Raw genomic sequence first — 13,077 nt, 5'->3', positions numbered from 1 at the left:
GGTTTTGAGATATTTTATGTTCAACTTATTATCTGTATCTTATTTCTGAATTAATAATGTTTTGTGAAAAAAGAACTATGTAACAGATTTACAGCTGTTATGATGCATGATTTATTATCTAATTTTCAGGTTAATCAAGCATGAACTTGTAACAAGTCAATATAGTGCCATTATGAACAGAGAAGCACACATCAGAACAACAATTTCTCTAAAAAAACATGCTGTATTTTGCCTAGGCATAATCATTCCTTTGATCATCGCAGTTTTGTGATTACTCTACTCGAAACTCTACTTCACCGTTATGCCAATGTACCTGACCAGTGACAGCATAAATGTTATAAACAGACTGTATACTCATGACAGAATAACCAAGATCATGTTACGATTATTACTTTTACTAGAGAACTTGATGGATTTATTCGTCTTGAGTCTTTGAGAGCAGTGATTGGCGTCTGACAATTACTTATTTACTTCAGTCTCAAGGCAAATGCTATATACTGTGAATGGTAGACTAGTAGTTTAGCTTAGGTGTTTCTTACTTATGGTGTGATGATATCACTTTGGATTCCAGAATCCATTTCTCTTTACTGTATGTATGTAATACCAGAGTTGCATTTCTTGACTATCAAGTGATGAATGCAAATCAGATTTCCACATTATTTGTCCTCACTGCAAAAGTTTCATTAGCCATTAAAATCTGCGGTTAATACAACTTTACAAACGAGTCATTCAAATAAACCAATTATCTCTCCCGCTAATTTCCTATTTTTTTTTTTTCAAGGGGCTCCAATAACTAGCAACTATGTTGTTTTCTTTCGAATACGGATACGTTCTTGTACACGAATACGAAATCCGACAACCAAATGAGTTAGAAGTTGGTTTAGTGTTAAGGATTGTACCTTCCAACCTTGAGATTGGGGGTTCAATCTCCGCTAGAGGCACTTTAAGGGTGGGGAATCTGGGGATCCCTTACCCTTTTCCATTACTTTCAAAATGTCTAACCCACAAATATTGGACGAAAAAAAAACGTGAGACTTGTGGTTCGGTCATGATTCTTCTTATAAAAAAATAAAAAAATAAAAAAAAAAAAGAAAGAAAGAAAGTGAGTTAGAACTTAGCAGTCTTAGAACCGTAAAGACCACTCCCTCCATCTTTGTGCAACAATTTGGTACAATCGTGCAAAAGCGGTTAACGTGCAATTTCAAATCTCCTACTTCTTCGGATCAACCAACCATTTTTAATTCAAATTCTTCTGAACAAAACAAAAACAACCCAGATGACAGATTCACCAACTAATCCCACATTTGATTCCCACGATCACCAAACCAAAATCCATGAAATAAACGACCTTGAAATCAAAATCCCAGTTGAAATTGTAAGTGATGAAGAAATGGCTTTCATTGAAGCTGCCTTTTCCTTAGCTTCTCGCCGTTCTTCACTCTCTCTTTTCTGTTCCACCTCTTTTCAATCTATTTCCATTGCTTCTAGTAAAAGATTCTCCACTTCAATTGTATGTAATGATTTCGAAGATTTGGGTAAAACTCAAAGTCCCAAGAAAAAGAAGAACAAAGTTTCTGAATCCCTTTTGAGTAAATATAGAAAGAATAGGGGATTGTCTGTCACTGATTTGACATCTACGGTAATTGGGTTTCTTTTTGTTGATTTGATTTTAGTTTTGTGTTAACTAAAATGGGTTTGATTTGTTTTTGGATTATTTGATCATTTACTTTGTTAATTTTGAATGATTTTTTTAGTAATGTAGTATTGGTTTATATCAAGAAGTGATATTGAAATGTTATTGAAGTTGGAAACTTTTGTTTTGTTTTATTTATTTATTTTTTTCCAGAAATTTTGAGTGTAATGTAGTTAAGTTTGTGATTTAGCAATGGAAATGATCAGTTAATGATGCCTCTTTGTTTGAATGGCCTGTGATAGTAGCCGAATTCGTGGCCGATAGCATTTATAAATGTTTTAATTCAATAATGCAAGTGATGTAGCATTGATCAACTGATTAGCTTGCTGTAGAAGTTTTGAGTGTGGTGTAGGAAAGGTTTTGAATTGGCTGCTGGAATGATCATTGCTTCTTTGTGTGTGAGTGGCATGGGTTCATAGCCGAAGCCAATATTGATTTTATTGCCATGATGTTATGAAGTTGGAAGCTTTAAGAAGGAATTTAATTATTTTTTGGGTTTGAACAAGAATTTAAGGCATTTGTGGGTTTTGGTGAATGGATTTAAAGTCAAAATCTTTTGTTTTGTCTAGAATTTTCATTCCTACTTAATTTTAGTCTTCTAGATGTATGTAAGTCTAACTATTGTAGTCCTCGTTAATACTAAGTCAGTTGCTAAGAGAGTGTCTACCTTCAACTATTAATCATGTGAAACATACATATGTTCAAATGACTTGTTTTGCATTGAAGTTGAAGCTTGTAGGATGACTTGTATTTTTGATCTAAAGATATTGAATAAAATGAATTTTATTTTGGATTAGTTAGAAAAATTCTTACTAATATACTTTTGAGTAAAACCAATGGCCCAATTTTGTCCTTTAAAAAAGGATATTAACTCTTTGAGGGGTGGAGGAATTGGGTTTTGAAAATTAAGCTAGTGGGATACATAAATGAACATATCCATAAAATTTACCTTTGAACACCGAGAATTGGTTGGTTTTAGGCTGATAATCTTAGTTTGTGTTTTAAGCAAATGTAAATTGCTTTGTAGAGTGACTGATTGATGGGATTGGATGAAAGAAATGCACATACTTAGCTGACAGAAGTTGAATTAAAAGGTTTTAAGTAGCTTGCCTCACCTAAGAACATGTATAGGGTACCTTTGGCATTATAGCTTTTTGGGTGCTTAAATCAAAGAAGCTTTCTTAGTCTTTGTGCTGCTTTTGTTCAGTTGATTTTTTTCAAAAACCATTATAGACAATGTCTCCTTGACACCCCCCCCCCCCCCCCATATCCAATAAATTTAATGAATTGTTGTTTTCTCTTATGTGAAGTAATAAGTTCAGTCAGCTACCTTTTTAATTAATGGTCTAAGCTTTTTGCAATGGTGGGGAATTAGGCTAAAACCACGTTGCAAGAAAGACTGTAAATATGAGACCCCTCTTTACGAAAGGGTTTCAGAAGTATTGTGGTGGTTCTGGCTTTTGAACCTGTTAACTTATTGGTCTACATACATAATTCAAGTTTCTACTCCTTTTTTATATAATAATAATTAGAAACTAGTGTTATTGCTACCTGAGCAAGTTATACACTCCTTATTATGATTATTCATTGTATCTGTGTGAGTTTTATGTAATATATGCAATCTAATTAATTGTAGTAAACATCATCTTCTAACTTGGATGTGTTATATTTTTGTTTGTTGATTGTTACCAGTGGTTTGGATTGGCCTCTTTTAACTGTCAATGACCATGAACTTAATCAGGTAGTACTTATTTTGTTTAAAACTTGTAGGAATGGTGTGAAAAACAAATGGAGTTCCTTCTCACTTATGGTAGGCCAGAAAAGACAAAAGCTATGAAAGCTGGGATTGCTCGGCATGCAAAGTTAGAAGAAGAGGTAATGTTTGTTTCAAACTGGTTGCTAAACATGATCTTCCCGGTGATTATCAAGTAACTCATGGTTTATATCATGATCTTTCTTAGCCTATTCTTGCTTCTTACATAGCTGCACTAGTTGAGGTCCTGTTAAGCTATGGGGTACTTTACTCTGGTCCGGGTGTGTGATTTGTTGTGCTTTCACATTGCGGATATGGGCTCAGTGACTGCATATGCATTTCTAACTAACATCACTAGTCTGAGGAGTGACTTGTAGCAAATGAAAATTAAATTAGACTTAGTTATTGAGTTTTGATTTCCTAGTTGCCTGATTGTACGAAACTTCTCAATATTTAGATGCAGACAGGATTAGCATAAACAACTGCTGGAAAGAATCAGACCAAAGGTTTTATGGTCTTGAAGCTACATTCCATTTATTTATTTATTTATTTTTTTTAATTTCACAGTAACCTCATGTGTCTATCAATTATATTATCGAGAATATTTTTGTTGTTGAGAATACTGTATAAAGTGGTAATGATGGGAAAAACATTGTTTTAAGGTTAGAAAGACATTGCTTTAATTAGATTGGCAAGATTTGTAGAAATTAATCTAAAGGCATCAGTTGTTTAAGCTTTAAGGGGATTTTCTCTCCATGGATCTACTTTTGTGTAAGCATATTGCATATAATTATCCTAAACTCTGTAGTTACTGAGGCAAGGCTATATAAACTTTTTTATACCCCTTGGCACTTTTCACTGTGTTGTTCTGTGTAATTTGTTACTTACTCAGAACTCTTTAAAGCTAGCGCAAAGGGCATGGTTTAGCATTGATAATTGTGTTTGATTTCAAATCTTCAATCAGATCCTTATAATCTTGTTATTTGACGTTTTGAAGTCTTTTTCCATTTCAATGTAAGAGAAAGATGCGATATCCTTGCATACTGGTTGTTAATATACTTACCTTTCTTATCATTTTATGACAGTTGCACTATGTGATGTATGGCAGGTATCAAAAAAAGTAGAAGTACGTGTTGAGACACTTGAAGATATATGGGCTTTGAAGTTTATAAATTTTATCATCTGTGCAAACCAACTATTGTTTGACGGGTTAACACGAGAAATCCCTGTGTAAGTGGCTATATTATGTATCTTATTCTGACTTTTGCAATGACGCTTGTCATTTGTGAGTTTGTGACTATTGAATACCTACACACACACACACACACACACAAGTCCGTCATTCACGGATTAAGAACATTTATACTTGTGTCTTGGTTTTGTTGAGAATCTATGATGTAGTGATTGGTTATACTTGTGCCTTGGTTTTAATGCTTTTACATTGATGACTTGATACCTCTAGCAAAACACTAATGTGTAGTTTTTTTTGTGAGTTTGTCAGAAATTTGATTTATGTTAGGTTTGTCATGATTTTGGATATTAACCATAAACCTCCAATGTTCCAAAGCTCAAGAGAAGGATACTTACTTTGAACTTTGAGAAGTAAATCAAATTAATATGGAATGGGACAAAGCATACGATCTGGATATGGACTTAATTTCCCAGGTCAAATAAATTTTAACTAGGGTGGTTAAGAAATAGGATTGTGCTCTGATTGGATACGCCAAGCTGGTTCTAACTACGTTTGTAATATCCTGTTCTCCCTCTTAGATCTATGTTACACCACTTGGAAGATTGAAGCCTGATTCTACAACAAGAGTAACCCAGCACTTGACATGAAATCATTTGACAAGAAAAATGCTCTTAGTGGTGTTTTCTTTTATATCATTCAATTTTGACAAATGTTACCTTAACAGTTGGGCTTGGCTGCCCATTTTGTACCTACACTAATATTAATTCGCGTATGAACAAGGGATATGGGTTTGAGTCAGGCAAAAAAGTAGAGAATAGGGATGTACTTAGCTGTTGAAATGAAACTGATGGAAGAGAAGCACAATCCTAACAGGCATTCCATGTGGAGAACATTTTAATTTTCTCTAGCCTCCTCAGTTTTACTTATGGGCTACGGCAAACAAGTTAATTCCAGCTCATCATGTTTTAGCAACACTACAGTTCATTCGAATTCCCCCCTCCTCAAGCAACATAGTAGATTATCTGATAATATGCCTAAGACAAGGAAAAAATTAATTCTGTACAGTCTGCAAAGGTTTGTAAAGCTATAACTCGTAGACTCGTAGGGTATCTGACAAAAGCTCTTTAATACAGATTGGCAGTCCTCTGTTTTGTGCAATTTAATAATGATTTGCATATTAAACCTTGGTTTATACTTGTATCTTTGTATGTAGCTTGGAAAGTGGCTCAGTTGTTTAGGCACCTCTGTGGTAAATGTACTGAACATGTTCATGGAAGTAGATTTTTAAGTCAACGTAGATTTTGGCTTTATTTTGTACATATCTTGGTATTATATTTTGTTGTCGTTTCAGCAAACTGGAATAACTTATGGTATTGGCTGTTCACCATCTCTTTTGTTTTCTTTATTTTTATTTAGCTTCCAATTGTTATGTGGTATTCTTTTGAAATGTCTGTTAAGCAATACTCCGTTTATTAAATTTTCGTATTCCGTTATACATACAAATGTTAAGTTGATGTTTCATGTCAGTTGTGTATCTAATGCACTAACCAAAATTTATACATGTATGTGTAAACTTTACAAGGCAATTATTAAAGAACAAGAGACTGTAATTGTGTAAATCAGTTTAGATTAAATTATCTTTTGTTGTCCTTCCCTTCAATTGATCTCTTTAAATCAGCCCCTGGCCTGTGCTTTTTTCTAATATGGGCTTGTTTGGGAAAAATAAGAAGAAAGGTTTAAAGTTCTGATCTTGATCACATTTTGATACCATCAGAGTTGGCCTTGTTCAAGGTGTATGGATGGTAGGAGTGATTGATGAACTCCGGATGCCTGATGATGGGGAAGGAAGGAAATTAACATTAGTTGATACAAAGACGCGTGGTCAACCAAGGCTTCCTGCTGAACCACAATGCAGAAATGGAAGGTAATTTCTTAGATATGACACAAGGCCATACTTATATTATCTTGTTAGTTTGACAAAACCCTTCTTTTATTTACTTTTTAAAAAATTCTTTCAGGCTACAATTGAAGTTCTATAAGCGTTTGTGGGACAATATGGTCTCTAATAACTTCCCTTCTAAACAATTTTATGAACATTTTTCCATGGATCCTCAACACAAATTATCTGATGAAGTGAAGATGAATGCCGCTAATTCAGGTTTCCCTGCTGAGGTATGATGGGATTTTGCTGAATTAAGTTGAATCATTAATTGATCATCAGAATGTATTTGTTTAGGGAGAGGGGGGGGGGGGGGGGGGGGGCGGTGTTTTTTATTGGAGTAAAAGATCCATCCCTAACATTTTAGGTGGGAATAATGGGTATGGCGTATTGGCATGTATGCTCCCTTTAGTATGCCATATCTAACTATTTATAGCTACTTTGTTATTATAACTACATTGGAGTTGGTTTTCTGTTTAACTGTACAAAGCTTTGATGTTTCAACCTTAATTCTTTTGTTGGTGCTTTATTAATCAAAATTTTCGATTAGATTGCAATACTCTCTTCAGAACCACTTTTCTCATACCAAGATATAGGGATTTAAGGGGTTCAGTAAAGAGTAACGTATATTTTTTAGAATATATGGAAACATGCTTCATGCATCATAGGATTCTCTGGTTTTTGTATAATGATAGCTAAAGTTGTTGGCTTATAAAGTTATAATGTTCGAATATGTGCAGACACTTGGAGAAGTTGTAGGATATCTCAATAATGTTTGTTCTGCACTACCGCCTGCTCACGATCAGCTTCTCTTGAGGTACATGCTTGTTATGATCCTACAGTTTTCAAAAAATTTCTTACCAAAATATAATTATCTTTACTTTCTGATTCTAAGCTCTCATAAACCGAAAATACTCTGTTGCTGGGTGTTGAGAAAATCAATGTCTATCAAACTTCTTCAATTTACATGGTTTCGACGATATTAACTTCTTTTTAGAACCTCTTTTCTTCCTGATGTATCCTTGTGTTCTAGTAAAAATACATTACCAAAGGTACGTTTGGTTGAAAGGAAAATGTTTTGAACTAAATTTTGTTTTCAATAGATGGGAAAGTAAGACAGAAAGAAGGTACGGATTAGGGAGAAAAATGTGGCAATTCTTTCTTACATACAAAAGAATTGTGTGATTATTAATTTACATTAACAAACAAATGATAGAAATTAGGAGAACCAGTTTTTTCTGGAAAATGATTTTTCCTAACTAAACACAATCCTAAAACGTGAAGTTGTTAATCATATTCCAATGGCTTGTCTGTTTGGCGGCTTTGTAGATATGAACTTCAAGAGGATAACTCATTGATTGGCGAGGTTAAGTTCAGTTACGACGAGGACTGGCTTAAGGCTCAATTGCACAGCAGCCTCGAGTTCTGGAGGGGTGAGCGAGAAGCCAAATATGTTCCAGAGATGGAGAAGTGGAAGTGTCGATATTGCCAATACGCAACTGTCTGTCCACAAACTCAAACTCAACTCGAATCTGAATCAAATTCTCAATCTAGCTCACAGAACAGCTAAAGGTGGTGATCTTTAGTTAAATTTTCGTGTTCTTATTTGTTCATAGTTGAAATTCATATTGATAGCATGAATACTACAAAAAAAATCTCAGCTTTAAGTTATTTCTTGTATCAATGGATCATATAGGCAAAAATACATGTGCAAGGGATTACACATTGAAATCTGCTAGGATATCAAGCTAATGTTGTAATAATTATTTTTATTAGCTAGGTTATTCATTCTTTGTAAAGCACAATTATGTACTTTTTTTGTATCTGTAAATTTGGTGCTCTTGCGCTCACATTGATTATAGCTAATTAAATACTGCAAACAGGCCAAGAAAAAAGATCAAAATTCGATACTTTGTAGTTTTCATCCACCATACTCCTTCTGTCCGAAATTAATTTTAAGTTGTCCCAACCAATCATGTTTTAGCAATGACACCATTTTGCTTAAAAGCTCTAGTCAGAATTCATGAGGTAGATTATGATTGTACACAAATTTTTATATGTGGCTGGTCACACGGTGTAACCATCCATTATGTTACTTTGTTATTGTTATAGGTGTTACTTGTTTAGTGATACAAGGGTTATTTAGTCAGTGTTATAGGGGTTACTCAGGAGTTACTTGCTCAGTATTACAGGGGTTACTTGCTCAGTATTACAAGAAAAAAAACGACAAAGTGAAATATGGAAGCTTTTAATCTTTAATAGTCATCGTTAATATTTTAACACAAATTTCAATTTTCAAACAATCTAAAAAAGGAAGCTGAGAATTGAAGCAGATGTTTAAAATTATTTTCGACTTTGATTCTCTACTCAACCAGTGTCCTTCATAAAACCTTGACACCAAACTCTGTAAAATCCTGCATGAAAAACACGTGTCATCTCAATTCACCCCCATATTTTGCTACTTATACCACAACATTGACACTCCAATTTTCCTTAAACTAATTAACACAATCACATATCATCATAAACCAAAAAATAAATATGGGAAGTTTAAGTTTAAAGGGTATATTGTTGGTGGCACTAGTAGTGTGCTACTCCATGCAAGTTGTGGTAAGTCATCAATATGATCATGAAGAAGAGAGGAGGGCTAAGGAGGAGGATTGGAAAAGGAGGGAAAAGACGGCCGAGGAAGAGCGGCGACACCGGCATCGGAGTTGGGATGAGGATGAGGAAGGGGGGAGGGAGCCGAGGCCGAAGCCGAGGCCGGAGCCGGAGCCTTATGGACCGGGAGGAGGAGGGAAGGGAGAGATGTTTTTGTTGAAGGATTCAAAAAAGGTGGTGATTACACAAGCAGGGGAAATGAGGGTGGTTAAAGGGTATGGAGGGAAAATTGTGGAGAGTCCACTTCATATTGGTTTTATTACTATGGAACCACGTTCACTTTTTGTTCCTCAGTACATGGATTCTTCCTTGATTCTTTACATACGTCGAGGTATTATTATTTTCTCTTTTCCTATCTTTTTTGTTACCTGAATTATGTACTTCCTTATCACGTTGATAGTGTAATTTTAATTTGAACTGATAAATTGTGAAGTTGATAGTGTAATTTTAATATGAACTAGTACTGTTATTGTTCTATTGAACATGATGTAGGTAACAATGCTTTGTATGGTGCATTTGTTAACTTTATCACAAAAATTATTATATGTTATGTATGTACATTTTGATATATGAATTTACATGACCTCTAGATATCATTACATTATTTATGTATTTTAAAAATAAGAAATTTCTTAGTGTTCTAGCTGATAGTCATTAATATGAATTCTTGATGTGCATGTGTCTCATGAATTATCGTTTTCATAAATATGTAATCTCTTCATTAATAATCTTGTAGTGATGGTTTTATAAGTTTAGATAAGTTCAATATCAAGCTAATAAGCTTAATAAGCTCGGATTAGCATAGTTGAAGGCTAATAAGTTCAGATTAGTTTTAATTTATTCTAATTGAGCTATTGAAACTACCCTAAAAAGAGTGATTGTCACCTCTATAATATAGGCTGGATTATAATTGCTACTAAGAGGGTATCTTTGGTAGTTGAGCTTATGGCAATTAGCTAAGAATTATCCAATCTAGGTAAACTCGTTATCAAGCGTGTTCCATTCCGTTTACCCTATGCTAACCAAAAGGCCCTAAGTTTACATTATCTGCTCTACTTTCTCAATCATGAAGAGTAATGATAAGGATTGGACCAACTTTCTACGATTTTAGATATATTATGTATGTTTCCGAGTTTAGATCAGTAGATCACCCCTTAGTCTAAATTGTTATGTATTGATTGCTAGTGAGAAGATTTTGCTTACCAATCCATAGCTAGCAAGAAGTATGTTACAGCCAAAGATAATTTATTGATTTTTGCCTTTTGTGTTCCATTCATCTTGATCCGATAGTATGTACTATGCAGCAATCAAAATTAGTAGGCTATGTTACTTGGACTCGGATGAAGTGTCCAATTAGACACGGGTGTCCAAGTATCAGACTCGCCCATTTTCTTGAAAAAATTGTGTTTTTAGTTAAAAATGAAGTGTCCAAGTGTCGGTGTCGGTGTCCGACACGAGTCGTGTCGACACGGACACGTGAGGTAAATGAAAGAGTCCGAGTAACATAGTTAGTAGCACACACATGTACACAAAAAGTGCGATAGAGGGTTTGATCTTCTAAATCTCCTTAGATATCGCGTGCTTACATCTTTGAAATGGACTTGCATGAAATTTTAAATTTGAACAAGAAATTTAAAATATTAGGCGATTATAATTCTGATAATGTAGATGCTATATACTCGTATTTTTATTATTTGTTGTTTAAATTCTTTAGGAGATGCAAAACTTGGATTCATCTATGATGATAAGCTATCAGAAAGGAAGCTAAAGAATGGAGATGTTTACAGAATACCAGCTGGTTCAACTTTCTACATTGTTAATACCGGGGAGACTGAAAGGCTTACTATCATTTGTAGCATCGATCCCTCGGAAGGCTTGGGCTTCGGTACCTTCCAGGTTCGCGAATTCTACTTCCGAATGAAGAGTTTTGTGTTGATCCATTTGGTATATCAGTTTATTTTACTAGATTTCTTGTTCGATTATATTCTTTTGTGCAGTCTTTCTTCATCGGAGGAGGAAGAGATCCTGTTTCGGTGTTGGCTGGATTTGATCCTCGAACTCTTTCCACTGCATTCAATGTGAGCAAATTAAATCTTTTACACTTACTCGGTTTCTTCTTTAGTTTATTTTTTGGTCATCTAAGTGGTTTTTTAATTTCTTACTTTAGCGATTTTATGCACAATAGTCACACAAATTCCTAACTAATTGATTTTTATGAATATGAAAGTTTCCAACGTATGTGTCCTAGTGTTGAACTAAGCTTTTCTATCAATTAATATATCCATGATCTTGGTCCAAAATCAAGCCTCATGGGTCCATTCATAGTGGTGTTGGATAGTGTCGAGGATTCAACACGAGTATTTTTAGTGATATGATCAGAGTCCAAACAACATAGCATACTACACTTTGAAATCACAAATTAGACTTTACGAGAAGCATACTATGAAATGAATACAAAGATTATGAATTATGTCATATCAAGTGGTGATTATTGTTTAATTCAAAGTAAATGATTTGGTTAATCTAGTTAGAGACTTGCTCAAATGTTCATAATTATCATCCAAATTATAAAGGAAGTGTGTGTAACATGTAACTATTAATTCTAAAAACTGAAAATTGTGATTTTGTAGGTCTCCATAGGACAGTTAAGGGAATTCATGACAGGTCAAGATGCAGGACCAATCGTGTATGCCGATATAACCCATGCTCCTAGTTTGTGGGCGAATTTCCTCAAACTAAAGGGAGAAGAGAGACTAGAACGTCTAAAGATGGTGGCACCGAATGCAGGTTCTGATGAGCCTAAAATAGAACAACCCAAGACTTCTTGGTGGAACATTTTTTATTCTACCGAAAACAAGAAAGGGGAAAAGAAGGATGATTCTCGAACAGGTTCTAGTCCAGACTCTTACAATCTTCGCGATCAAAAACCTAGTTTCAAAAACGACTATGGCTGGAGTATTGCTGTTGATAAACACAAGTATAAGCCACTTAAGAAATCCGGCATTGGACTCTACTTGGTTAACTTGGCCGCGGTAAGTTTTGTTCTGACTTGCTATAATTTGATTATCCTATATGTCTTGAGTTAATGTACTTATATGAATTAAAATTTTGCTTAGATTAGTTTGTTCTTTTCGATTGAGATCATTGCTTGATGTCCCTTATATTTTCCTGGAAGGGCTCCATGATGGCACCTCATGTAAACCCCATGGCAACAGAATATGGCGTCGTCCTGTCTGGGGTTGGCACCATCCAAGTTGTCTTCCCTAATGGTACATCAGCAATGAACGCGGAGGTGAAAGAAGGTGACGTGTTTTGGATACCAAGGTACTTCCCATTCTGCCAGATTGCTTCTCGGTCTGGCTCGTTTGAATTTTTCGGGTTCACCACCTCTGCCCATGAAAACCGGCCTCAGTTCTTAGTTGGCGCTTCTTCCATCTTAAGGAGCATGCGCGGCCCAGAATTTGCTACTGCTTTTGGTTTGACAGAAGACAGGTTCTATGATATAATAGATGCTCAGAGGGAGGCTGTCATACTCCCTTCACCGTCTGCTGCTCCACCCGGTGACAGGCCAGATTCGAAGGGAAAGGAAACAAAACCCGACGAGAGGTCAGACTCCGAGAAGAAGGCGGACGAGTCCAAGGGAGAGGAGAAGAAAGTGGGGATTGAGAAGGTGCCAAAGTTCATGAGAAGCCTAGGCAGTGAAATGATCATGGGTTTTGAGTAATTTGTAGTAATGCTTCTTGTATCAGAGTAGTTAATTTATAATTTGTGTCTAATTTGTAGTTTTTGGCATGTCAGTAATTTTGTGTTTCTTCACAGATTTACCTTTTGTTTATGAG

General features: G+C 35.0%; 2 protein-coding genes across 2 annotated transcripts; both read left to right on the top strand.

Annotated features, from left to right (window-relative positions):
* The first annotated feature begins 1,276 nt into the window (after nt 1-1,276).
* Nucleotides 1,277-8,452, top strand: LOC145621002 (exonuclease V, chloroplastic-like). The gene is made up of 7 exons (XM_081675740.1): nt 1,277-1,639; nt 3,464-3,568; nt 4,555-4,676; nt 6,413-6,562; nt 6,657-6,810; nt 7,318-7,394; nt 7,907-8,452. The coding sequence occupies exons 1-7, from the start codon at nt 1,277-1,279 to the stop codon at nt 8,145-8,147; spliced, it is 1,212 nt and encodes a 403-aa protein (XP_081531866.1). The 3' UTR covers nt 8,148-8,452.
* A 666-nt stretch (nt 8,453-9,118) lies between these two features.
* LOC145619603 (vicilin-like seed storage protein At2g28490) lies at nt 9,119-13,077 on the top strand. The gene is made up of 5 exons (XM_081674316.1): nt 9,119-9,569; nt 10,953-11,134; nt 11,236-11,316; nt 11,869-12,270; nt 12,414-13,077. Exons 1-5 carry the CDS (start codon nt 9,119-9,121, stop codon nt 12,960-12,962), a joined length of 1,665 nt encoding a protein of 554 aa, XP_081530442.1. The 3' UTR covers nt 12,963-13,077.

The sequence above is a fragment of the Chenopodium album genome, chromosome 27, assembly GCF_948465745.1.
Source record: "Chenopodium album chromosome 27, dcCheAlbu1.1, whole genome shotgun sequence".
Taxonomy (NCBI): domain Eukaryota; kingdom Viridiplantae; phylum Streptophyta; class Magnoliopsida; order Caryophyllales; family Amaranthaceae; genus Chenopodium; species Chenopodium album.
Note: the sequence above shows the minus strand (reverse complement) of the source record. Positions and strands in the feature narration are given on the sequence as shown.

Bases quoted from the DNA above. Each gene is read 5' to 3' on its own strand.
- LOC145621002 (XM_081675740.1), top strand. From the start codon at position 1,277: ATGACAGATTCACCAACTAATCCCACATTTGATTCCCACGATCACCAA. The intron at 3,569-4,554 runs GTAATGTTTGTT...GATGTATGGCAG, and splicing joins ATGCAAAGTTAGAAGAAGAG to GTATCAAAAAAAGTAGAAGT. The intron at 6,811-7,317 runs GTATGATGGGAT...GAATATGTGCAG, and splicing joins ATTCAGGTTTCCCTGCTGAG to ACACTTGGAGAAGTTGTAGG.
- LOC145619603 (XM_081674316.1), top strand. From the start codon at position 9,119: ATGGGAAGTTTAAGTTTAAAGGGTATATTGTTGGTGGCACTAGTAGTG. The intron at 11,317-11,868 runs GTGAGCAAATTA...GTGATTTTGTAG, and splicing joins CTCTTTCCACTGCATTCAAT to GTCTCCATAGGACAGTTAAG. The intron at 12,271-12,413 runs GTAAGTTTTGTT...TTTTCCTGGAAG, and splicing joins ACTTGGTTAACTTGGCCGCG to GGCTCCATGATGGCACCTCA.